The sequence below is a fragment of the Dipodomys ordii genome, unplaced genomic scaffold, assembly GCF_000151885.1.
Source record: "Dipodomys ordii isolate 6190 unplaced genomic scaffold, Dord_2.0 Scaffold81, whole genome shotgun sequence".
NCBI classification, from domain to species: Eukaryota; Metazoa; Chordata; class Mammalia; order Rodentia; family Heteromyidae; genus Dipodomys; species Dipodomys ordii.
The window spans coordinates 4,067,076-4,094,890 of record NW_012267297.1 but is presented as its reverse complement, the minus strand read 5'-3'; the positions used below and the strand labels follow the sequence as shown (position 1 = coordinate 4,094,890).

The following is a 27,815-nucleotide window of genomic DNA, read 5'->3' as shown; positions in this document are numbered from 1 at the left end:
GATTGGGGGGCTGGGGGCAAGACTCCAATCCCCACCAAGATAATCAGAAGAACATATAATCCAAAAGACATAGAGTAGTCCATGACCATGGCTCAATATTCCCTCCTCCCTCCCCTCATTTTTTTTTCCATTGAAGAATGCAACATTTAGGATTTCCACGATGGATCCAGGACATGATTAATTATTAAGGAACTTATTCAAATCAGCATGCTATTGGAACTTATTTAGCCCAGATTAACAGGAATATATATCATACATACATATATGTATACATATATACATATACATACATATCTATACAATATGTATACAATATATTATCTATACAATATATAAAATATATATATGTATATTTTTGAATTGGAGTTTATTTTATTCTTTGCCAGTCCTGTGGCTTGAACTCAAGACCTGGGTGCTGTCCCTGAGCTCTTCGGCTCAAGGCTGCTACTCTACCCCTTTGAGCCACGGCTGCACTTCTGGTTTTCTGGTTCATTGGAGATAATATTCTCACGGATTTTCCTTTCCTGGGCTGGCTTTGAACTGTGATCCTCAGACCTCAGCCTCCTGAGTAGCTGGGATGACAGGTGTGAGCCACCAGCGTCCAGCTAGAAAAATATCAAGGTACTTTTATTAATTAAGTCCACCATTTGTAAAACGGATTTTTTTTTCTGAATGCAAGATGGATTGATTGTAGGCTGGAAGAGTCCCTTTCTGCATTAAAAACAAAAACAAAAAAAAAACCTTCCATTGTTCACAGTGGACATCAACAATGAAAGGAATGGTTTATTCTGTTAATCCATGATGTTTCTATTTCTCTTGGCTCATGTCAATGTAGTAAAAGCAATGTAGCTTCAAAGAAGAGCCCTCCTTGGTTCAAAGAGGTAGCACCTTTAGCAATCATTCATAACTATATTACCACCCCGCTGGCGGCAACTGGTAAACAGCATTTTCATGCAAAAATCTTTTATTTTTCTACTAAACCCAGAAATTTTTAGCAAGAAATTTAAAACCAACATTTTTAGGGGGTACACGCCTAGGCCTAATTCACCTATCAACTTCACAGCAGCAGCTTTTATTTAAGAAAATAAGTTTCAAAAAAACGAGACAATATTTATGTGGCAAGAAGAGCAACTGCTGGGTCAGTAATTTGATGGAAATGTAGCTACCGATGTGTTTTTGCTCATGAAGGTGATCTTGAACAGAGGGGTCAGGATATTTTTCCACAGAACAAATTTTTTAAAAATAAATAAATAAATTGCAGTCCAGGACTGGGCAGGTGGCTCAGTGGTAGAGTGCTCTCCTAGCATGCATGAAGCCCTGGGTTCGATTCCTCAGGACCACACACACAGAAAATGCTGGAAGTGGCACTGTGGCTCAAGTGGTAGAGCGCTCGCCTTGAGCAAATAAAAGCTCAGGGACAGGGCCCAGGCCTTGAGTTCAAGTCCCAGGACTGGCCAAAAAAAAAAAAATGGAGTCCAAGTTCATATTCTTCTCTGGAAAAAAAGTCACATTTCCATGTTTTTGTTTCCTCCTTCACTTTTGCTCACTGTGCTGAGTCTTAGCATTTCGAGTAGAAGGTAAAATGTAAAATAATGTGAGTATTTCATATCAAAAAGTTACCATCACTTAGGAATCTCAGGCTTGACTATGAGTCTCTTTATATGTAGTAATAGAGTTTCTCCTTTTTTTCTTTATTTTCTGATCTTTAAACAGTTATAAAAGAGTTTATGAATACAATAGGTCTTGATTTTTATATATTTTTATTGTTAAGATACTGTACAAAGGGGTTACAGTCACAAGAGTGAGGTAATGAGGCCATTTCCTCTGAAGCATTGCTACCGCTCCTTTGTTTTTCCCTACCATCCCTTCCCACCTCACCTCCCCAACTCTTCCCTTCCGACAATAGTCTAGAACTGCATTCTCCTCTCCTTCTCCTCTTCATCCTTCTCCTCTTCATTTGTCTACCTCTCTTCCCTGTTTACCTCGGGCAAGTACCCATTTCCTGGGCTTATTTTGTTGGATTTTGATGTTGTCTTTCTAAACAATTACAGTATTTGAAATTTCCTTAGAGTCTACCATACATAATTCAGTCAATACATTTGTAACCACTTACATACTACCCAAAGTGTTTACTTATAGATCTATAGGCAAATTAGTTCATTCTTTCTGTGTGTGCTCGTGCTGGGCTTGAACTCAGGGCCTGGGCGCTGTCCTTGAACTATTTATTGTACTCAAGGCTAGCGTTCTACCACTTGAGCCACAGTTTCCACTTGTGACTTTTGAAACCAGCCCAGTCTGGCACACACACACACACACACACACACACGGGGGGGGGGTATGGGCACACATAGGGATACTTTCTATCTAAAAATAATCCCTGAATGGGATCGTTCCTCTAGAAGATTCTATCAGGAAATATTCTGCTGTGTATAGCAGGTGACCAACATACCTTTCTAGAGGAAGCAAATGAGTTGAAGCCAGAAATGGGGGCTCATGCCTATCATCCTAGCTACTCAGGAGGCAGAGAGTGGAGGATCTGGGTTCAAAGTCAGTTCAGCTAGGTATGACCTTAAGATTCTTTCTTCCACTTATTGTCAGAAAAAGCTGGACTGCAGGTTTGGTTCAAGAGGCTGAAGGCCAGTCTTGAATAAAACAGCCAAGTGAGAACAAGAGGACTGGAGATCAAGTCCTGCCATTTGCATGAATAAATAAATGAGACAGACACAGACAGACAGACAGATGGATGGATGGATGGATAGACAGAGACAGGCAGACAGACAGGTAGATAGATGGACGGATAGATGGATGGATAGATGTAGATGGATGGTTGGATGGATAAATAGATGGATGAATGGATGGATGGATGGATGGATGGATCGACAGATAAACTAACAGACAGATAGAAGACAGACAGACAGACAGATAGATAGATAGATAGATAGATAGATAGATAGATAGATAGATAGATAGAGACAGACTAACAGACAAACAGGTATAGGTAGATAAAATAGATGATATGTATCTAAGTAGATGCAGATATGACAGATTATAGACATACCAATGATAGATATAGATAAGCAGCGATAGATTGCAGCGAGAAGACAGATGAGTTAAAGATAAGGTGAAAACAAATGCTGACAACACAGCACCCATCTCAAGAAGTGAAATCTTATCAAAATTAAGCCCACTGCCCATTTCTCCCAATGGTATTTCCCTCTCCTGTACCAGTTAAGCCCAGGGCTTCCCATTGGCCAGTTCCTTGAGCATTTTCAGAGAGATTCTGTCTGTGGACTACTTCTGTAGTAAGATAGAGTCTTTAGATTTGTGCACATCTTAAATGCAAAAGATGGGTCTGCGTCTGTCCTGTTACTCAACGTTATGTTTAAGAGGTTGTGCACGTTGGATATCGTGCTGGTGTTCATTCATGACGAAAGGCCATGGCTTTCTGTGAAATAAAGTTCAAATTATTTTAATCTTACACATTGAATGGATTTTCAGGTGTCCATGTGTTCTAACACACATACTTAATTTCAAGCATTTCTCTCCAGTAATGAATGGAATGGACTAGCCAGGGAGAGAGAGAGAGAGAGAAGGAGGGGAGAAGGAGAGAGAGGGAGAGAGGAAGAGAGGGAGAGGAAGAGAGAGATTTTATGGGTTCTTTTTGCCACAGTAAGCATTTCCAAATGAAGAGGAGAAGAGGGGGAGAATGTAGTCAAGAATCCAATGTGGATCCTACAAAATGAGTCAGTGCAGGGGTGGGGAGGGGAGGGATGGGTAAGAATAGGAGGCGGGGGGTATGGATGGGGCTACTTTATTCAAAAACCGCTCTGTTCAATGGTAGCTCCTTTGGACAACTACTTAAATATATGTTGTTGTTTTTTAAGATTTTCAAGTATTCCACCTTTTGATTGAAAGCATATAGCAAGAGGGAAGCTTTTACTGGATATCAAAGTTCACATTCCCTTGATTGTCATAGGCCAAGATTCTGCAGTTCGGTTTCCTATCATTTGTAAACATCTCCATTTCTGCTTTCCAGGTTCACTGCCAGTTCTTTCTCTAATTGAGCCCTGTTGGGCCGATGGCTTTCTTTTAGAAGCTCAGCAGTATTTTTTCAGGATTGTTTCTTGAATCATATCCAGAATATCTACGTGTCTTATATTCAATAAGTGTGTTATTTATTTTTCCCAGAATATCTGTCTACCATAGTGTAGGAAGCAGCAGGAAGCATAAAGGTCATAGTTCATGTTAAGGCCATCCTCTCAATCATTTGGGTGGTGTTCCTTGGAATGTGGCAAAAGTTATATAATGACTGTGCTTTGGAATATTGATACAACCATAGCAGCAGACATGGTACAACTATTGGTAGTAAAATGTGATTCATTTCATGTAACTGGAACCATATTAAAAAGCTTTTTCAAGCTTGCTGCTGGTGGCTCATGCCTGTCATTCTAGCTACTCAAGAGGCTGAGATCTGAGGATCACAGTTCAAAGCCAGCCTGGGCAGGAAAGTCTGAGAGACTCTTATCTCCAATAAACCACCAGAAAACCAGAAGTGGAGCTGTGGTTCAAATTGGTCAAGTGACAACTTTGAGTGAAAAAAATCTAAAGGACAGTGCCCAGACCCTGAATTCAAGTCCCAATACCAACACACACACACACACACACACACAATCTTGCAGGTTGCATCATTTTCTTAATTGCTATCTATTTTTATTGTAAACTTGATGTGCAGAGGGGTGACAGGGACTTCAGTCAGGTCATCAGTACATTTCATTTTGGACTATGTCCCCCCTTCCCTCACTTTCTCCCAGTTTTTCCTTCCTGTCACCACCCACAAGTTGTAGAGTTCATTTTCTACAGAGTCCAGTGAGGCCACAGTGACATCTGTTCACCCTTTGTCCCTCCATTTCTGTGCCCCTCCCTACCCTCCCAAAGACAGATAAATGAACAGAAAAGACACAATGAAAACAAAAAGCAGCAGCAAAGGGGGAAAAGCCCTCTAGTTTCCATTTCCTGGAGTTCATTTCAATAAATAGTATTTTATATGATCAGATCCACATAGCTGTTGAGCCTTTGTGATCCTATCCTAAGAATATCCTCCTTTGGTCTCACTGTGTGAATGTCTAGAGGCCCGTATATTCATCATGACCCAGTGTATATCTTTGTCTTTTACTTTCTAGTTTATTTGTAGATTTATAGGCACATTCTAGTTACACAAATGAGGGAAACCACGCAACCTGGGTTTCTCTGGGTCTGGCTTACTTAATAGCATTTTTTTCCAGGATTTTCCATTTCCTTATGAATGGGGAAATATCATTCTTTCTGATGGAAGCATAGAATTCCATTGTGCATCTACACCACATTTTCTGGATCCGTTTCTCCACCAAAAGGCATCTGGGTTGATTCCATATCTTGGCTATGGTAAACAATGCTGCAATGGACTTGGTTGTGTTGGTGGCTTTAGTGTGGCCTGGTTTGCATTCTCTTGTATAAAGATGGCTTCATCTTTGCCTCTAAGTAGACATGGTTATATTTGAGATCCAGGCAAGGTAGTAGAAGATATGAGAAAGAAGCTTGACAAAGGTCAGATATTTAGCAACCAAGCTGCCATTACCTTGTGCTGTTGGGAGCTACCTTTGACCACCTTTATTCAAACAAGAAGTTCTCCTTTTCCTCCTTACAGGCCTTCAGTCTTCTGCTGGCAATATTATTTTCTCCTCTGTCCTTCTTAAGTATCAGCCTGCTTTAAATACATCATCTTTCTTCAGCTCCCTGTTTTCCTCCACTGAATCTTTCATACTGTGTTATGCCTGCTTTGGCTATGAGTAACACATCAAATACGGAAATAATGGGTGATTTAACTAATATCCTATAATGCAATCTCCATTAGTGGAATACAAAATAATATTATGAGATTTTTATTAGCTCCTATTAGTAAACACAGATTGCATTAAAAGCTGTTCCTATTTTATTTTTGAAATGCTTGGATCTGATAGATTTCTAGCAAATACCCAAATTATGCTGTACTGAAACAGTAAAGTTGAGTTTCCTGCTGAGCAGGTATGTTAAATCTTTTTTTTTTCTTCCTGGCTTTCTTTCATTATTCTTTCTTCTTAAGCAAGGTAAGGAAATGGTGGCTGTGGGGTTTTGCTTTGTTCACCTTCCCTGCTGTCATAGGAAAGCGCTGAAGAACACTTCCTAGAAAACTAGTTCTGACCTTGTGTCCTTTGCTTTCTACCACCTACAAGTAATAACACACGCCACTTCTTACCATTAAAAATTAGATATTATCTAACATTAGACTCTACATAGCACAAGGTAAAAGGGGCCTTTTGGCTGATAGCCAGGTAATTAGCTCAATACAGACAAAACATGACCATTGGAAGTCTTATTGAAGAGGCTCCTATAGTCTCCCTCTCATTCTTGCTATAGGAAAGGGAAAAAAACCTATCAAAGGATGAATTTAATATCTCCACGTTAAGTGTTTTTCTTTTGAAATTTTACCACCCCCTACAAGTAAGACAGTTCTTTCATTTAACAAAGCCATTATCACATGGAGGTGAAGGCTAGTGAAAGGGGGCTGGAAATCCCACTCAACCTCAAAATAATAATGCGGTATCTATGTTTTCCTATGCTAATGATTGTAAGGATTAGAATAGAGTGACATGCATTGACCAGATGTGAAATCTATGTATTAATATGTTTGTCTTCTATTAAGCAGGGGAAAGGATTGTGTGTTCGCCAGAGAGTGAACTTTAGTAAATCTAACTGGAAGATTATACTTTGTGCTTTGTGAATAATGGGTTTCTAATGGCTTTTAAATAGAGGATGAAATGTTTTAAAGGTCTGTTTGCTCAAATGACCGGGAATATACTCTAAGTGACATGTTTATGTCACTCACAGACTCTAGATCATAGGGAAAAAAAAACACATCTTGAAATAATGGCCAACTACTTTGGAATATACACATTTAGAGTTCTAAAAGCATTAATTAATCAATGCATTAATAAAGAACCATCTACTGATAACACAGAAATCATGCAACTAGTGACTCCTTTTCATCTACTCTGTCCTAATGCTAATTCCAATTTCTTGCCATTGTCTTTGTATAGTTGCTGGTCCAGCACAGGGGCTTGAACTCAGAGCCTGGACCCTATCCCTGAGTTTTATGCTCAAAGCTACTGCTCTACCACATGAGCCACAGTGCCACTTTCCAGCTTTTAGTAGTTAATTGGAGATAAGAGCTTCATAAAACTTTCCTGCAGGGTCTGGCTTCAAACAGCTATCCTCAGATCTCAGCCTCTCGAATAGCTAGCGTTATAGATGTGAGCCACCGATGTCCAGTTCCCTTTGTCTTCAAAAATCATTGTCTCTTTAAAACTCATAGCATTGCTTCTGTTCATCCATTCTATGTCTTTCTGGTCCTTTAAGCTGACATTACTTTTGTAGCCTTACCAAGACTTGTCTCCTCTGGCTTACTTATGAGTACAAATGCAAGTCAAGAGGGCTGGGATTCTAAAAGGGTTTTAGGAGAAAGGAGAATTAATGCTTTCCAGACTTTGCTAGACTTAGTGGTTTTTGTAGCCTAGATCTTTTCCTTCTGGTTGACCAAGGAGACAGAATACAGGCTCCCCAGAGACATTTACAACTGGGTGAGAGATCTAAGAAGGAAAAACAGTGAAGATGTAATGTCAGAGGAAGTCTCCCAGGTGAGAAGAAAAAATTCTACCTGGCTTTCAGTAACCACAGTTTCCAAAGAGGAAGCTAGACTTACTGGATTGCGTATGTGGGTGTATGAGCAGTTCTGGGGCTCGAACCTTCACAGCCTGGGCACTGTCCCTGAGCATTTTATGCTCCAGGCTGGCTCTCTACCAGTTGAGCCACAGCTTCACTTCTGGCTTTTTGTGGTTAATTGGAGATAAGTGTCCCCCAGTGTTTCCTACCCAGGCTGGCCTTCAAATCATGTTCCTCAGATGTCAGCCTCCTGAGTAGCTGGGATTACTAAAGTGTGCCAACAGCACCTGACCTTTTTTTGCCTTTGTATATATTCCTCTTTTCAATATAGTGATCATATATACATATACATGTGTGTATGTATATATATGTATGTGTGTATACATATGCATGCACAAGTATATATGTGTATGTTTTCACTGAATAAAACATACCTTTTAGCTGAGTAAAACATGAAAAACATCTTCATTTAAAACTATCACATGACTGACTCTCTCTGACGAGGATAACAACACATTTTACTTTTAATGTTTCATGCCCGTGTTGTTTTGAGTTATAAGAGAGAGAGAGAGAGAGAGGCAGAGAGAGAGAGAGAGAGAGAGAGAGAGAGAGAAGATATGGCTATTAACCAAATCATTCTACAAATGCCTTTGGTTTTCTTCTATCCAAACAAAATTAGATCATATTCCCCAGCATACATGAGTTCAAACTTGCCTTGCTCCCAAATGAAAGTTGAGTAACGATGATTGAATCACTGCGGTCCAGGTGACTGATTTTGCTAGATAAACACATTGTACTGATCCATTTATTTATTTTTAATTGCATGTTTATTATCTTTCAGTAGTTGTCCCAAGAGGTTACAAAAATCCAACAGGTCGGTGTGTGAGTACAGTGAATATTGTTCAGTGTCATCCTTTTAATCATTCTCCTCCATCTCTCCCAACCTCGCCCATCCCCTCGATCTTCCAAGGATATACTTTGAACATTATGATGGCACTCCTGTGATTGGTAACTAGGTAGTTTGATTGGGTAATTTTGAGTGTGAAAGCCCAGCTAATCTTTGTCTTGGCCTGGCACGTGTATTTTAGGATATGCCATTGTTTGTTTGGTTCTGTTTCTTTGCAGACTTCAATTTCCCACTCAAAGTAATTTGCTGTTCTTTCTCTCAGAGGTTCTTTTTGTACAGGAAAAATTGAGGGAAGAAAATTTTAGATTGGGGCACAATTTTCATTTACCTACCTATTTTTCCCATTATTTGCAATGATTAGAAAAAAGTGTTGTTTGTTTTTTCTTTCTATGTTTGGTTAGGAAGAAAAGGAATCTTAAGAAAGGAGATGTACATAATAATTGATCTAAGAATTCACATCATCTTAAAGAAAATCACCATTGAAATCATCCCATCTTCTTGCTTATCAATCAAGCCTCCCGAATAACGCTACTCGATAATGAATAAACGCTTCTTCGGGGTGTGTTTGCTTTCTGAGGGTATAAATGACACTTTTTTTTCCCCTGTGGCAGCTGATCGCATTGCTCCAGGCTGTGTTTCATTTTAGGAAAACATGTTAGCAGAAGTAGAGTACTTTTGATTTTACTGACCGTGGAAAAGGACCACTCATATCCAGTCATGCAATTTATTAAAAACAGGGTTATTCCTAGTTCTGAAATCTTCCCTTTATAGGATCTTAACAATGTACAAGGTAAACTTGAGTTTCTCCACTGGAAATTGTCTCATAAATGGATCTTTTCCTAAACCAGATAGAACCTAGTAATTGATAAAACTCAATTGCTTGTCCCTTGGACCCCGACTGTCTCTGTCTATTTCTCTTTCTCTTATTGTCTCTTTCTCTGTTGCTCTTCTCCTCCTTTCTGTCTCTGTCCTGAACAACAAAACGATGCCCAAAGTCATTCCACTTTGGAGGAAATCAACAGCAATCAACAACAGAGCAAACAGAAAGGCAACAGCGTGATTCATTCCTTTCTGATGTAGATGTTTTTTTTTTTAAATTGCAATATTTTTCTTGAACTGTTCACTTAGTGTTTTAATTGAAGGCATTCTTTCTTGGAGCTAAGGTGCTGCAGATGAATCAGCGTAGCCTAGCTTGTCAAAACATTGAAGCGATCTGGGTAAAAATAATTAAAAATGATATGGAAAAACAACTAAAGGAGCCAAAGCTAAACAATGTCACATGGAGATATCATGATGAAAATAAATAAATAACAAGCAAAACAAAGACCTGATGTGTCAACAAAATTCTGTCACGGATGTTATGATTCCAGATCAGACACAGAAAGACAGCATTACCATGAGACTGGGTAAGAGGGGAAAAAATTTAAGTATAATCCTTAGTAAATGGTGGGCAGATTATTCATGAAAAGAAATGGTCAGTCCCTGAGCTCTTCAGCTCAAGGCTGGCGCTCTACCACTGAAGCCACAGCTCCACTTCTGGTTTTCTGGTGGTTCCTTGGAGATCAGAGTCTCACGGACTTTCCTGTCCAGGCTGGCTTTGAACCACGATCCTCAGATCTCAGCCTCCTTAGGAGCTAGGATTACAGGTGTGAGCCACTAGCACCCAGCTGAAGTTAATCTTTAATCCAACACATTTGACTAGTGTCTTTCTCCAAGCTGAAACTCTACCAACAAAGTTGATATGAACCTTTTCCTCTTCCTTGTTCCTTAAAAACAAAAAAGCCAATTCCTCCCTAAGTCTAAATCATCAACAAACTGCTATTAAATTCCCCTTCCTATTGGTGATTCTGTGCCTTTGATTGGCCTACATTTCATTTCAACCAGTATCTCCTCAATCACAGAAATGATAAAAATGTGTGTCTGTCATTAGCATTTTTACAACTTTTTCTCAGATTTTTTTGAAAAACAAACCTACTTGCCAGGGCACTGGTGACTGACATATGTCATCCTAGCTTCTCAGGAGGCTGAGATTTGAGGATCATGGTTCAAAGCCAGCCCAGGAAAGGAAAGTCCGTAAGATTCTTACCTTTAAATGGTCACCACAAAGCTTGGATTGGAGCTGTAGCTCAAGTGTTAGAGTCTCAGCCTTGAAAAACAATTGACAGACAGTGCTCAGACCCTGAGTTCAAGCCTTAGTACCAGCACAGGAGCATAACAAAACAACACCAAAGGACAATCAATGTAACATTTTTCCCCCATGGTTGTTTTCATATCTTCTCCAGTGATTTCCATACTTGTTGGGAATCAAAGCTGAAAAATTGATGTTTTAACCTTTCTGTTTTCCTTTCCTCTTACTATCCATCAGAGACAAATAAACATTCATTTGCCCTTCTTCAAGATGTGCACAGTTTGCATTGCTGTCGCTTGGAAAGGAAATTTTTGAAATAGGAACCAGCAAACAGAGATCCTTTCTGTTAAGACTAAAATATCAACCTCTGGCCCAGCACCCATAAGTCACACCTATAATCCTGGCTACTCAGGAGGCTGTGATCTGAGGATCACAGTTTAAAGCCAGCCTGGAAAAAGCCGGAAGTAGAACTATGGCTCAAAGTGGTGGAGCACTAGACTTGAACACAAAAGCTCAGGGACAGTGCCCAGGCCCTGAGTTCAAGCCCCAGAACTGGCAGGGAAAAAAATGCATACATCTATGTGTGGATATACACATATACACATATATATATATATATACATAAATTCAGAGGTTGATATGTATGTATTTCTATGTCTATCCCTAAACAAAGGACAGAATTGTTTTTTGCAACATTTAAAATAACACATAGATAATCACATACTGCCTATATAGATCCAGTTCTTGTTTTTGTTTTGTTTTGATTTTTTTCTATTACTTGATTTAGACATTTTACTCTTGGAGGGGTATGAGCTGTTTCCAGCTTTTTGGTTTTTATTTTGTTGTTGCTGCTGGGATTTCCACCCCCCCCCCAGTACTGATTATTATTCTTTCCAAGTTTCTGAATCACATCAAGGTTTCTATTGAACAATATTTTTCGCTCTTCCCACACACACAAAATAAAGGCAGCTTTTCTATTCATTATCATCAGAACTTTATTGGTAACTTGATCTAAGTGAAACAAACATGTTTTAAGAGGTTGAAAGGACCTGATTTACCACCGAGAGCTATTTGCATCATTCATTTCCTTCCAATTTAAATTTAAGACACCTTCCAAATGTGTGACAAAACATGGAAATCTCTTGGACACTTCTGAAAGTTATGGCATGCGTTGTGGTACGGTCAGTTTTTATGCATATTAGAATGTCTTTTAGAATATTTCTTGCCTTTTTTTATTTCTTTTTCTTTTTTTCTTTGGTGCCAGTCCTGGGACTTGAACTCAGGGCCTGAGCACTGTTCCTGAGCCTGTTTGCTTACCGCTAGCACTTCACCATTTGAGCCACAGCTCCACTTCCAGCTTTTTAGTGGTTAAATGGAGATACGAATCACATGGTTGTTTTTTTTTTCCCTGCTTGGGCTGGTTTTGATCTTTGAACCTCAGATCTCAGCCTTCTGAGTCACTTGGATTTGAGTTGACATTAGTTAAAGCCATCAACAAGAAATAGAATGTGGAAGCAGGTAATACATGATGCAGAATAAAAGCCAGGTAAAGATAATAGACATTCTTTTTTTTCTGTTGTTGTTTTCTCCAGTCCTGGAGCTTGAACTCAGGGCCTGGGTGCTGTCTCTGAGCTTGTTACTTAAGGCTAGAGCTCCACCACTTGAGCCACAGCTCCACATTCAGCTTTTTGGTGGTTAAGTGGAGAGAAGAATCTCATGGCCTTTCTTGTCCAGGTTGGCTTTGAACCACAATCCTCAGATCTCAGCCTCCTGTGTAGCTAAGATTGTGGGCCTGAACCAGCAGCTCCTAGCAATAATATGTGTTTGATATGTATATTCACATTTTCTAACATTGATTTAACTAATCATACAAACTTGATCTCTTAAAACCAAAAAGAGACAGCTTCTTAGTCAAGATTGGGTTTCAGTGATTAACAGAAATCCTTTTTCCATACTAAGTGGATATTTTAGTTGAGAAATGCAGTGAACAAATGAAAGGCAATCACCCAACACAATTAAAGCCAATACTCCTAGAATGAATGGTTGGACACAATTCTTCATGAATAAGCCAAAAGGCTGGAATGAGAGAAGTTACAGGAATTAGATCTTTTCCTAATCATGTGACCTGAAAAATCCACCAGCTCTTTCGGCCAGATGCATCCAATAGCATTGGTAAAGTTATAAATAGGTTAGCATCCTAAAATATTTACATGGGAAGAAGTGGTATGATTTTTGTAACTTGTATCCCACTTTGAGGTGTTAGAAAGGATGTTGAATTGGATTTCCTAGATTTTATTTTGTATATCATATGTCAACTTTTATGTGGTTCAAAGTATTTTTTTTCATGCTTAATTTGCTTCTTCATTTGGATAAAGCTAATGGACAATTATTGACAAGTGTCTTCAGTTCATCCACACTGGGCAGTATTTACAAAAACGCTCCTTTGACGCCAGATGAAATTGGTAGTGATTTCAAGGCAGAGAGCCAAATTCATCAAAAGGATAATGGCTAAATATATTTTGTTTTGTTTTCTGAATTTTAATGACTGGATGGAAGACTTATTCATTATTTATCTATTTCTGAATTTTATCAAATAGTTCTAGTGGTAATTACCCTATCCCTATATTTATAGAAAAGTGGCACATTATCAAGATAATCGCCTGATTCCATATTTATGAAGTATCTGTTAAAATTATAAATATAGATACACGGAGCTATATGATTAATGCCAGGGAAAGCCACTTATCGGTTAAAAACGGGGGGGGGAACTACAACTAGCTAGCACCTTTGGTGAAATTAGTATTCTGCACTTGAAGTTCCATTTGGGGCAAAGAAAAGCATTATTCTCCTTCAAAACATGTAATTTATTTTAAAGGGAAATGTGTGCTTATTCTTTTATTAATCAGTCATTAAATCGAGAGAACGCAATGGCCATGGCACAAGGCCCCAGAGTGCAGATCAAATCACACTGTCCTTCGTTACTTTATTTTTATTTGGTATCAAAAGTTTCAGCGAAACTAGAGCATGTCTGTAATTTAATCTGCCCGTAGTTTCCACACTATTTCTGAAACGTTGCACGTGCCGATCGCTTTTTTGAATGTTTTTCTCTTTAAGTAGTTTTACAAGGAGATGCCACTCAACAGGGCAATTTATGGAGACAGCACCTCTGATTTTTATCCTTTGGACTCAGTTATCCTTTTCCTAAGCAAATACTAGCAGTTAGCAATCTATCTCCTCCGGTATAAACAGGAAACTCTCTGCTCCAAGACAATGTCTAGGATAGTGAGTGAGTGTGTGTGTGTGTGTGCATGTGTGTATGTGTGATCTATAAATCGCACAATACACACACATACACACACATATATATACATATATCACTATATGTGCTATTCAGTGATTTAAGTAGCCATGTATCTTTCAACCCTTTAATTCCCAGATCTTTAAAATAAAGATTTCATTGCCAGAATGAATAGGCAGAAAGTCAAATGAAGAAACATTAGCAGCTGGGCGCTGGTGGCTCACGCCTGTCATGCCCAGCTAATCTGGAGACTGAAATCTGAGGATCACGGTTCAATGTCAGCCCGGGGCAGCAAAATCCATGAGACTCTTATCTCCCATAAAACTACTCACAGAAAGTGGCTCTGTGGCTCAAGTGGTAGTGCACTGGGCTTGAGCAAAAGAAGCTCAGGGACAGCGCCCAGGTCTGGAGTTCAAGCCCCGGGACTGGAAAAAAGAGACAAAGAAAGGAACAAAACATATACACACACATATACATGCATATACATATATATGTATACATACACCTTTATGTATGTAATATATACATATGAACACATGTGCATACACATGTATATGCATAAATACATATACATGTGTATAATATAAATATATGCATATACGTGTGTGCATATATTCATACAAACATGTATATATAGATGTATAGCGTATAGGTATACATATATATGTATATGCATGTATACACATGTGTGTACATGTGTATGCATATTATATATGTATCCAACAGTATGCATCTTCTTCCATTATTTGAAGATCCCACCTCCGCCTCTTACCCCCACCCCCAGTCTGTGTCCGTCCATCTTTCCCTTCCCTCCCAGGTCATCTTTGCAATATGGCAGCTTTGTTGCTTCCCCCTGGAGTTAATCCAAACCACCTGGGTTTGCGTCTTGCCTCTCTGGATTCTTAGCTTTCTCTAAGGCAAGTTGCAGGCACTCATTTTCTTTTTCTCCTCCATTCCCTCCCTCCCTCCATTCATTCATTCATTCATTATTCATTCATTCATTGTACCAGGTACAAGATGACAGGAGCAATGGACCAATTTGAATTCTCTCCACCATCACCGAGGACCGCCGTCCAAAGACACATGAGAATAATGCAAACAATGGACGTGGCCTGCAGATCTCCTCTTCCCCGGGGCCCCCTCTTCTCCCCATCCCCGGGGCTGACATGTCTAGGCCCCGCTCTCTCCCCCCTGGGCCTCTCAGCTGGGTGAGACCCGGCCCAGCTAGATGAATCCTCCACGCGCCCTCTGAGCATTCTGCCCTCCTCTGGGGGAGCGCACCGGGTGATTGCACCCCATCACCATTGTTTTCTATTTCTGGGGTACAGAAGGCACCTCCTCTCCACCCCTTCTGGGACATCATCAGAGCCCCTGTGGCGTCTCTGGGGTTTGCAACATCTGTTCCTCTCCACCAGCCTCCTCCCGCCCCTCCTGCCAGTCCCTCTGGGCCCCCAACCAGCCTGGCATGACCTACCCTGGGGCCCCCTGGCACCCCATGAAAATGATTCCAGGCCCTGTGCGTGCCTTTAAAAATCAGAAGGAAAAAAACCAGCAACTTTTAGGTTGAAGAACGTGCTTTATTATATATATTTACTATATATCTGTAACGTGCTTTATTATATATATTTAATAAATATACAAAATGTGCTTTATTATATATAACATTATATATTAAATATAGTATATATAGTATTATATATTATATGTATCTGTCTCTTGTGTCTCTCTCTGTCTCCATCTGGCCAGCTCCGTGTGTGTGTGTGTGTATGAGTGTGTGTGTGTGTGCTCAAACAATTATACACAGCTATGCAAAAGCCATCAAGTGGAGGTGGCGTTACTATGTGTTTTTGCTTTGAGGGTCTTTGCTCTCTTTTTTTGGGGGGGTCTTTATAGGGAGGGCAAAGGGGAAGGTTCAGAAAGGGAAGAAGAGAAAACAAATGCACTCATGGTATCCAGTGGGGATTCTGGAAAGAATGAACTACGCACCTTGTGAGGTAGGACGCAAGGGGGAAACTGAGGAAAAGCAAAGGAAGGAATGACCTCGGCCAAAGACAAAAGAAAGAAAGAAATGCACTCATCACCAGACGCAGGCTGTGGTCACCAGCTCTGAACCACACCCTCACCATCACAAAAAACATTATACTTTTTAGAAGTCATAATGCAGCCCCTGGCTGTGGCTTCTCAACCCCAGAGCGTGAACACGGCAGAGAGCCGGAGCACGCTCGCTTAGGCCGGCCCTGCTCGATGCCTCCATATTCTAACATCCCGGCATCCTTTTGTATTTTACTTGTTTTTATTTTAAATTCTTCATCACCACTCACGCCTGCTCTCCTCCCTCATAAAGCAATCTCTGATGGGCCCACCGAGGTTATCTCTGTACCCAGATCGCCCGGCTGCCGTCAGAATGACTGAGCACCTGCCGAGACCCGTTCTACTAAACAGAATCTGCAATTATTAGCCAAAAGGAACAAAAGCGCAGCTGAATTTTGTGGTTTTGTGTGCGTAGATGGTTGAACCTGAAGTAGAAGAGATCAGCGAGGGCTGGGAAGGATGGCTTTTATTGTTTCATTTGGTTTCCTTGGTTGGGGGTTTATTTTGTTTGTGTTTGGTTGGTCCTGGGGCTTGAACTCAGGGCCCTAGTGCTGTCGGTCCCTGACCAATTTTGCTCAAGGCTTTCAGTCTCTTGAGTGGCTGGGATTACAGGTGTGAGCCACACTGGGGCCCTGCTAGATTTCTTACAACCCAAAATGATTTGGCTCCTTCTATTTTTCACTCAGATTCGAATTCAAGTTCATGTTCACATGTTCGGGCATCTTCTTCTGGGGCTCATCTATTCAACTCCTTCCCACAGCTCCCTACTACACATAGCTCCCCCGCCCCCCCCCAAGAAGACTGCTCTCACCTGGTCAGACCCATTCATTCCAGACTTCACCCAGACTTTACCCTATCCGTACCACAAGCCTCAGTTGAAAAGCCACCTCCTGTCAGGTGCTGTGTCTCTCGCCTCTAATACCAGCTACTCAGGAAGCTGAGATCTGAGGATTGAGGTTCAAAGCTAACCTAGTCAGGAAAGTCTGTGAGACGCTTATCTCCAATGAATCACCAAAAAGCAGGAAGTGGAGCTGTGGCTCAAGTGGTAGAGCGCCAGCCTGGAGCAAAGGGAGCTCAAGGAAAGTATATAGAGCCTGGAACCATCAAGCTTCTACACACACACACACACACACACACACACACACACACACACACAGAAAGATACTTTGTATTTCCTAAAGGACAACAGCAGAAAATAGCTGATGATTTAATGATTTAGAAGGAAAATTTAGGAAACAGGCAGTTATTTGGTTTTGTCAGTTGTTGAGCTTGAACTCTGGGCCTGGGTGCTGTCCCTGAGCTCTTTTCCTCAAGACTAGCACTCTACCTCTTGAGCCACAGCACCACTTCTGGTTTTCTGGTGGTTCCTTGGAGATCAGAGTCTCATGGACTTTCCTGCCCCGGCTGGCTTTGAACCAGGATCCTCAGATCTCAGCCTCCTGAGTAGCTGGGATTATTGACTGGAAAGGGCAGTTTTTATTCCTCCCAGAGTTACTGCCGGTTGAAGAATGACAAGAAATACGCCAGGGAAGGGTGAAGCAAGACACAATAACAACTTCAACTGTAAGAAAGCAGTACAGGGGAGGAGACGGAGGTCATCTGAGGACTCTCGGGAATAGACACATGAGAAACTGGCCCTGGACCCGAGGGAGAGGGAGACATTAGCGCTGACGGCTAGGCCTTAGAGGCGTGTTGTGAAACACATCGAGATAAGGAATCTGAGAAGAGGGACGGATGGACAGAGATGGAGACGGGCGGGCAGGAAACTGAGAAAGGGAAGTTCAATGGTGGGCAAGTCAAGGTTGGGTGACTTTTTGAGCCCTAAGAGAAACGTTGAATACAACACTCGTGATGTAAGTGTTCGATAGCACTTGTGACCTTGGTCCTTAATCAGAGCATTTGACAGTCAACTGCTCATACCTATAATAGTAATGTACACACATTACTGAGATCTGAGGATCGCAGTTCAAAGCCAGCCCGGGCAGGAAAGTCTGTGAGACTCTCGTCCCCAGTGAACCACCAGAAAACCGGAAGTGGCGCTGTGGCTCAAGTGGTAGAGCGCCAGCCTTGAGCAAGAGCTCAGGGAGAGCGCCCAGGCCCTGAGTTCAAGCCCCAGGACTCACACACACACACACACACACACACACATACACACACACATACACACACACACACACACACATTTCTCCTGAGAGATCTGAGGAGCTGACACCATGGTTTACAGCCATCGGAAAGCTATCTTTGCTAACTTTCAAGAGTTCAAACAAGAGTTCTTGTTGATCAGTAAAAGCAGCTGGTTTCCAGGAGCAAAGAGAAGAGGATCACCAGTCATTCTTTTCTCTAAGGAAGAGTGACAAACTTTCTTGTTCTGGGAGCTCGCCCTGCTAGAATGAGCACAGTTCCGCTCTCATCCCGGGCCCCTGAGGAACAAAGCCCTCTGTGACTCTAAAGAATGTGCCTTCTGTTTCTAGAACTTACTCCCTCAACCAAGGGCTTTAGGAATGAACTTCCAGACACTATGAAACCACAGTGGCTCTCCCTCCAATCAGCTCCTTAAATCCACTTCCTTTGAGCTCCCTCTTTAGTCCAAGTTCTCCTCTCTGACGCTGAGATTTTGTTTCCCCCCCTCACACAGATCTTCCCCCAGCAACCAACTCATCCCTACATTCTCAGAAATGCTAGCCTTCCAAGGATTCCTCTCTGCTCTTCCTCCTGCTTAGTTGTTTTGTTCCAGAGAGCACAGGGGGTATGTAATCGCTATGTGTACATTAGTGAGACTGAAACAATGAATCTTGTTGCCGTTGGTTTGGGAAAGGGGGAATGAAGGACGGAGATGGGGGGGGTCCCATCAAGATCTATTTTATGCACAGACGGACATGTCAGAATAAAACACCCATACATCTAAGCAATGCAGATAAGAGGCGTGGAGAAAAAGGAAATGAAATCACCACCTAATCCATTAAAGAAAAATACCACCCCCAAACCGGATTATTATGAGTTACACTGGGTGCCTTCTGCAATCATCATTTCTAGTCCTAAGATTCCATGACTCATACAGTCAGCCTTAGTTGGACCTTGGTCTTTAGGAGAAAAATCTATCCCTAGAATGACTTTAACGGGGAAGAAAAGTTAGATTAAAAATGCAGATGCACTCAAAAGTAGAGGTAAGGCTCAAACAGTGGAGAACCAGACTTCAGAGTTCAAGCCCTAAGAACCAGCACAAAATGGAAAGAAAAAAGAATTACACTGGTATCCGGATATAATATTCTAATGATCCTGCTACTGGACATTGGGCCAGAGACAACAATAATCCATCATCACCCTGGGCAGTGAGCGAGTGAGATATTTCTGCTATCCCTCCCATTTTGTTGGTATTACCACGTATTTTTCCTTGTGTGAGTTCACTGCAATTTAAAAGCCATCAGCGGGCAAAGTTTAGATGGAGTCAACTTTTAAAGTATCAGAAGCTAAGATGAAATGAAATCAGGGATCATAGAAAAGGCCTTCGTGAGGAATGTTTAAACAAATTAACCAATGGTGCTTCTTTTTAATTTTTAAGTTTTTTAAATACTTCAATGTTTCATTTTTCAAATTCTTTTTTTGTTTTTGACTGTGAGGCTTGAACTCAGGGCCTGGATGCTGTCCCTGAGTTCTTCAGCTCAAGGCTAGTGCTCTAACAGTTTGAGCCACAGCTCCATTTCTGGTTTTCTGGTGGTTCATTGGAGATGAGTCTCATAGACTTTCTTGCCTGGGCTGGCTTTGAACCATGATCCTCAGATCTCAGCCTTTTGTGTGTATATGGGATTACAGGCATCTTTGCCCGGCTTTAGTTTTTTAATTTTAAATTGTGTGTGTGTGTGTGTGTGTGTGTGTGTGTGTGTGTGTGTTTGTGTGCGCACTGGTACTGGGACTTGAACACAGCGCTTAATATTCTTGCTTAACTTCACCTGCTCAAGGCTGTGGCTTTATTGCTTCAACCATACCTCTACTTCTTCTTTTCTTTTTTTGCTTTTTTAATATATACTTATTTCCCCCTCAAATGGTTGTATCAATGGGTTACAGGTTAATATGTCCATTTATGGGTTCGGAATATCTTGATGCAAACCATCTTCCATATCTATTCACCTTCCGTATTTCTGCTGCCCTTGCTCTTCCAATCACCTGAAGATTCCCACTTCCTTTTTCACATAGAGACACTGAATATTATGACTTTTCTTCTTCCACTGTTCCCTTTTCTATTCATCTACCCCCTCTCCCATTAGGGCCTCTCCCCCCATTCAAAACATATTTGAGCTTCCTGACATTCTTCTATTAAATTGTTCATTGTTTACAGAGTTTAATCATGGTTTTTCATTCTTGAATATACCATTAAAAAATGAGGCAGGCAACCAAGGTTTTCTGGTGTGTGTGTGTGTGTGTGTGTGTGTATGTGTGTGTGTGTTGTACTAGCACTGGAGCTTGAACTCAGGATATTGGCACTGTCCTTGAACTTTTTTGCTCAAGGAACGTGAGACAAACCAACTTTGTTTTGTGTTGTTTTGTTTTTAAATTCAAACATTGGGCTCTGAGTTCAAAGACTAGCACTCTACCACGTAAGCCACAGCACCACTTCTTGCTTTTTCTGAGTAGTTTATTGAGGATAAGAGTCTCATGAACTTTTCTGCCTGGGAGGGCTTCGAACCCTGATTGTCAGATCTCAGCCTCCTGAGTAGCTAGAATAACAGGCGTGAGCCACCAATTGTTTGGCTAATGTAAACAATTTTTAAGAGAAATGAATGCACAGATAGTCTTTAGGTAAGTAAGTGTTTATGTATCCATATGAAGTCCTTTCACCATCTTTAATGAATACTATCAGAAGATTCCAAGATGGCAGCCATTCGTTTCTTCTCCTGTAGGGTGGGTAGCTCTTTCACATTGCATCTCAAATATAACCAGGCCAGGCCTGTAACTAGCCAAACTCTTACGATTAAGCTGCTTTTGAATTTCTTTTTCCTTATTCATGCCAATGTGGTATTTTCCCTGTTGCTTCGAAAATTCATGGAAAAAAAATATCTGCAAAGTCATAACAAGTCATTTAAAAAAGCTGGGGGAAGGGGAGGAAGGGATTACTCACTTGCTTTAAATAGTCATTTGTTGATTTATTTGACTCTCAAGAGAAAAAAAAATATCACATTTCCAAGAATAGTATCCCTTATTTCCACTGGGGGGGGGAACATTTTTTATATATACTTGGACCTTATCTCTACCCCTCCATACAAACATTGCATTAAAAATAGTTTCCAAACTATTTAGTAAAAGTTTGAAGCGCAGAAGTCTCCCTTAAAAACTCTCATTTCTCTGCTATGATTTTTAACTAAAACAGACGCAACACAGCAGATCCGTCGGTGTTACTGAGAGTCTGACCTCAGAATCACGGCCTTCTGAATAATTTTAACCTCTGCCATCTGTCCAGTTTCTCTGGCTAATTAATTACTAACCACCCAATCCCTGGAAGTTTCTACCATTGGATTCTAATGAAGATCTCCTGTGCTGACTCATTTAGCACAAACTATTCTAGTCTTCCTCCTCTACAAAACTGAGTTCATATTCAGTGAGGATTTGCACTATTTAACTTTGCACTTTCAATTACTTCTCTACAACCTATCCTATGAAAGTTAACTAGAAAATGGATGTATGCATGCATGTGAGATCAGAAGGCTACAGATGATTTTATTCTTTCCCCCCAAACCATGCTTCCAGGGTTCCAGGCTTGCGGGACAATGTATACATCAATCACACAGACAGTTCAAATGAGTGCTGTAGTTAAAGCTACACTTACTGGTCACTGCTGAATCACATCTGGAATCCTAGGTGCTCAGGAAGCTGAGATCTGGGCATCAGGGTTTGAAGCCAACCTGGGCAGAAAGGTCTGCAAGACTCTGATCTCCAATGAACCAGCAAAAAGCCAAAGTGCAATACTGGTGGCTCAAGTGGCACACAGCCAGCCTTGAGTCCCCAGTACTAGCACAAAAAGTAAGATGAAAAAGAGAGAAAGAGGAGAAGCCCCCCAATGAAACGTACTGAAAGACATAGTTGTGTGGTCCCTTCTTGAATCTGTGGTTCATTATAACAAATAGTATATAGCAGAAGCCATAGTGCTCTACTGGCAGGCTTAAGCCTTAAGACACACTGGGAATCTTTTTGTGCCCCAGGAATCACTGTGAAGGCTGGATGTGTATAAGGAAAAGCCATGTGGAGAGGAAGATACCCTGTGTCATGGAAAAGAAGTCCAGCAGTACCATGTTTCAGCCATAAGTACCCCAGAAAAAAAAGAACAAAACAATGTATATGCATGTTTATGCTCAAGTGTGGATTTGACAGAGACCCCCACCCACCACCAACTCCTAGGACATAGATAAGAGATGTTGTTTGTTTTAGATTGGTTGCACAGCAAAGCTAATCGAAACCAGACTGGAATCCAGGTCTTCTGAGCTCTAGAACACATGGGTTCAAAGGCGAGGCATTGATTTTACTCTTAGCCTTTCTAGAAGCTTCATTAAAGATGCAGACTTAGTAACTAACGGTTCTTTGTCTCTGATAGGGTTGGCAAAATGAGACCACCCCACAGTTCAGGCAGAAGAGAGTTGTTTGGGAGAAGCACACGGCCGACCTGTACCAGATGTAGGTGTACAAGGAAGAAAGTCAGGGCAGAGAGAGATTTCAAAGGGAAAGGCCAGGAGGGGGTGTGGTCAAAGCAGATGTGGAAGTGACCTCACCGGATGTGGAAGTGACCTCACCGGATGTGGAAGTGACCTCAGAACCTGGGTGATTGACAGTTACAGCTGATTCCAGGTTTCTGGCAGGTGATTCCTAGTAAGGCTTCGTGCTGTCCTTTATGAAGAGGAAGGAGGGGAAGTGGTCTGTTCCCCAGGCAGATCTAAGTCTCCCGTTTGCTTGATTGCAAAATTTCCATAATAAATAACTTAATGATTAAAATACATTCCATATGGCAGTCTTAAAGATAACTTATTTATGGATATATCCGTCCATCTATTCCTCCACTCATTCCTCCATCCATTCATCTATCTATCCATTCACCCCTTCATCCCTCCATCCATCCATTCATCCAGCCAGCCTTCCATTCATCTGCTGTTTGTCCATAGATCTATCCATCTACCAAAGAACCAGGCCAGTTTTACTGTAGTTCTTCTGGAGTATAATAAAGTACAGGAGAGCTGGAATGAAAAGGTCAAAGTTCTTCATTTCTTATCATCTTCATTTCAAGTCTATATCACTTATAAAGTAGTTATTTGGCTGTAGGGTGTCTACCACTTTTATCGAGTTTTAACCATTTGAGAAACATGATTGCTCAAGAGGAGAAAAAGAAAAAAAAAAGAAACACAATCACCAGAACCTTGGAGAAAATAGTCACAATCTTCTGAAAATAAACACTCTCCAAGCAAGTAGAGTTTACACAATGACAACTTTTCATCCCTTCAAGCAAGCATCATTTATCTTTGAGGTAGACCATCTTTTTTTTGCTCTTTCCCTTTTTGGTTTGAAATCCTGTACGACTCGGGGCTCAGTATTGGATACCACAATATAGAACAGCGGGGAATCTTATTCACTCCTCTATTAGAATTATATTTGTTTGGCCATTGCTCGGAAGTCTGTCTCGGAGCATTTGACAGCCTACGAGGCTTACTGCCATGAAAAATGTTTGTGATGTTATATAAATACAGTCCCTGGTCAGGAGTCGCCATGTAGTTTTTGGACACGGATGCTAAGAGAGAAACGACTCAAGCATAACTCAAGGATAACTGTCAATAAGCAATAACAGGCCATAAGAAATAATAATATAGGAATAACCCTCTTCCAGTTGTCACAAGCCTTTGAGCTATAGAAGTTCACTTAGGACCAAAGCCATATACATACATACATACATACAGATAGATAGATAGATAGATAGATAGATAGATAGATAGATAGATAGATAGATAGATAGATAGATAGATAGATAGATAGATAGATAGAATATTCATGGTTTCTCGACCAGCCTCTGATGTTAGAAGCTATCTGATGTCTCATGTGTGAACCACAAAGTATAGCTTCAGCAGAAATTCTCCTCTCTGTTGTTTCTAGTGGCTATTATGAACAGAAGAGGCGGGTGGGGATGGAGGAGATACAATAACAAGACACAAGAGGGAACACTCAAGTTAGAATCTCAAATAGTCGTTTTCTTTGGACACGATGCGAGGTGAGGACGTGTTGGGGAAATCATGTGGGAAATCGCAGCGGACTGAACGGCATCATTTTGTCCCCATCTTTTGACTGATGATGCCTTTTAGGAAACTTCCAGTGATCCTGACAACCGAGCATCAGGAGTCAGTTCTCCGGCTCAGCTTCCCCAAACACACCGTTGTTTATTCAACTTCAAATGAGACCAGCCAGATGTATGTGCTTGGACACAGAGATCACTGTAGGATGCTATCCCAGTCATTACTACTGCAAACTCTCCTCCTCCCTCCCCCCCATGAGTCAATCACTGGATGTGACAAAAATATCATCCTCTCCTTATGCCAAAACCCTCTGCTTAACACTGATCAGCAGGCCCGCCATCTTTCTCTCAAAGGAATCCGAAGTGGAATCCTCCCACAGAATCTAGGCCCTTGTTTGGCGTGCTACAAGCCAATGTTGAACGCAACGAAATTCCGTAAGAGGATGATCTTTCACCTGGCTACTTGGGAGGCAGAGATGGGAGGATTGCAATTCAAGGCCAACCCTGGGCCAGGAGTAGAGGGGGATATTTAAAAAAGAAAGTTCACAAGATTCCTTCTCAACCAATGGCTGGACATGGTGATGTGCATTTCTTTTCCTAGTTATATGGTAAATGCCAATAGGAAGGATTAAGCATCGGTCTCAAACTGAAGGGTTCTGAGTTCAAAACCCAGTACCATTTACAAAAATTGGCAAATATCAGTAAAGTACATACATTTGAAACTGGATGACTTCTAGCTTATTCCTAATATCCCTTCTATTTGCTCACATTATGCTGACATCTCTCTCATAGGAAGAAATGCACAGAGGTCACCTGTCTAGAATCACAGGGGTTTGACCTCCTGCTAAGATCGTGTAACTGGGCCAGTGTCATTTCATGTAGGTAGAAAGCAAAAGACAAATTAAGGGATGGATAGAGGAGAAATTGAAACAATGAATAGGGCATATCTGACCTTTTATTTGATCTTGCAATTTCTCTTTTAAAAATTTCCATCTCCTTTGATTCTCATTACAACTCCACCAGGTATATAAAGGCAACTAATAGTTAATGCATCCTAACTACAGGATTCGGAGCTACTCCAATCATCCCTCACGTACATATCAAAGGATGCTTTCTCCTAAATACTACCATCTTGCTATCAACCTGTACAGGACTTAATATGTGCATACTTTGTCTTGATATACTTTCCGAGTTTCTTCCAGAGTCAATCAAGTTGGGTGCTGGTTGGTCACACTTATAATCCTGGCTACTGAGAAGCCTGAGATTTGAGAATTGTGGTCTGAAGCCAGCCCAGGTCGGGAAGACTGTGAGACTCTCCCTACCAATTAACTGGCAAAAATGTCTGGAAGTGGAGCTGTGGCAGAGGTGGGAAAAGCTAAGTTAGAAAGCTAAGTAAGAGCGTAAGGTCGCAAGTTCAAGCCCAAGTACTGGCACAAAAATGAAGAAAGGAAGAAAAGGAAGAGAAAGGGGGAAGGGATGAAAGGAAAGAAAAAGAAAGAAGAAAGAAAGAATGAATGAAAGAAAGAAAGAAGGAAGCAAGGAAGGAAGGAAGGAAGGAGAGAGGGAAGGAGGGAGGGAAGGAGGGAGGGGGGAAAAGTGAAAGGGAGGGAAGGAAGGAAGGAAGGAAGGAAGGAAGGAAGGAAGGAAGGAAGGAAGGAAGGAGAGAGGGAAGGAGGGAGGGAAGGAGGGAGGGGGGAAAAGTGAAAGGGAGGGAAGGAAGGAAGGAAGGAAGGAAGGAAGGAAGGAAGGAAGGAAGGAAGGAAGGAAGGAAAGAGAGACAGAATTGGTTGGAGGTTGACTTCTCCATGGATTTGGCACTGGTATGGAAGTCAATCTGGGTACAGAACTGGCTATTTTGGCAACATTTGCCCACTGGGTTGTTAATCTCTATGGGCAAGATTTCCTGTTGTATTTCTCTCCATGTTTGTAGCTTGCTTTATGCTGGAAATTGAAGGGACAGAAATAGGAAAGATTTGCTGACTTTCAAACTAAGTAAAACAGCTCATTTTCTGTTTTAAACATAGCACCTCTGACTAATTTCTTGCAATAATTTAACCTGGAAAGTTTGTCCTTAAAAGAAAATATGAAGCAATAGTAACTTCTCGCTTGAATTAACTTCTAATTCTCCACTTCGTGGACACAAACATAAATCAAGAAGGGACCACAATGTAGGTCTACAGAAACAAACAAGTTGGAGGGGAAAATAAAGAAAAAAGCTTTTCAGTTTTCCCACCATCTTTCTTTGCTTTATATTAACATTGATAATCTTAAAATTTGTTAGCTTCTTAATTCAATAATATAATATATTATATTATATTTATATTATATATAATACTATATTATACATGTTTAGATTATATATTATATAATATATATTCTTATATTGTTTCCTTAAAACAAAATATAATAATTAGTTATTGGACAGAATATAGTAATTGGTTAAGCATAATATATTGCAGGCATTTTCAAATAGAATTTCCATATATTCCAGAGAACTGACTGTTGGATAGTCAACAAGACTATTGATAATCAAACTTTTCTACACTCAGACGTAGGGCCTGATTGAAGTTATTAACTCCTTAGAAGTTGGAAACAACCTATGACTTGCTTTAACCAAAGAAATGTAAGCACACACACACACGCACGCACACACACACACACACACACACAAGAAACAAAAACCTCCAAAACACGAAAAGTTGTTAAAAAATGATTACTTTCAGGCAGAATTCATGATTAGCCAACCCATTTTCCTTCTGCAGCAATCATGAAAAACAACGAACTGGAGTTTCTATAAGCCGGGGTTCTTGGTGACCCTCATAAATAACCAGCATGCTGTTTGGTGGTTGTTACTGCAGCCTACCCTAACCCATGCTGACTAACACATTATGTCAACAGGAAGCAATCTCTCCCAGTGGCTACCTCCCTCCAAAGCTGCAAGCCAAGTTAGCATTCTGGCTCTGTTGTCCTCGAATCTCTAACTTTGACTCCAGGTACCATGGCCTCTCAGAACCTCAAAATTAAACACCAGAGTTAGCGTGTGGGTATCACGGATGCCATGTACCAAGCAACTGGCCCTTTGGATGGACTTGTATAGTCAAGCTGGTTATTAAAATACGCAAGGGGTAGATCTGCTAATGCAAGATCTCCGAGTTAAACTTACTCTTTTTTGCATTCATAAAATGGCTGCCTCCACCTAAGTCCTGCTCCTAAATACTTATTATGAGAGATGACGAAGGGAAATAGCCCAGGCAACAGTCGCTAGAACTTTCTGTGACTCCCAGAGACATGGGACAAAGTTGTAAGGAGCTTAGAAAACTCTCTTGCCATTTGCATTAATACTCACTGATTTACGTTCAAGTGAGCATGTTCTCCGCGCATGGGATTTTAGCTGAAATGC

At 40.9% G+C, this 27,815-nt stretch overlaps 1 protein-coding gene across 1 annotated transcript in view; it reads left to right on the top strand.

Annotated features, from left to right (window-relative positions):
* The window catches only part of Sox5 (SRY (sex determining region Y)-box 5), a 710,484-nt gene extending 683,045 nt beyond the window's left edge, over nt 1-27,439 (top strand). The window contains exons 17-21 of the mRNA XM_013025067.1: nt 22,739-22,818; nt 24,486-24,590; nt 24,770-24,850; nt 25,017-25,023; nt 27,314-27,439. Of these exons, the coding sequence (XP_012880521.1) occupies nt 22,739-22,818; nt 24,486-24,590; nt 24,770-24,850; nt 25,017-25,023; nt 27,314-27,439 (399 nt within the window). The remainder of the gene's footprint in view (nt 1-22,738; nt 22,819-24,485; nt 24,591-24,769; nt 24,851-25,016; nt 25,024-27,313) is intronic.
* Nucleotides 27,440-27,815: the final 376 nt, after the last annotated feature.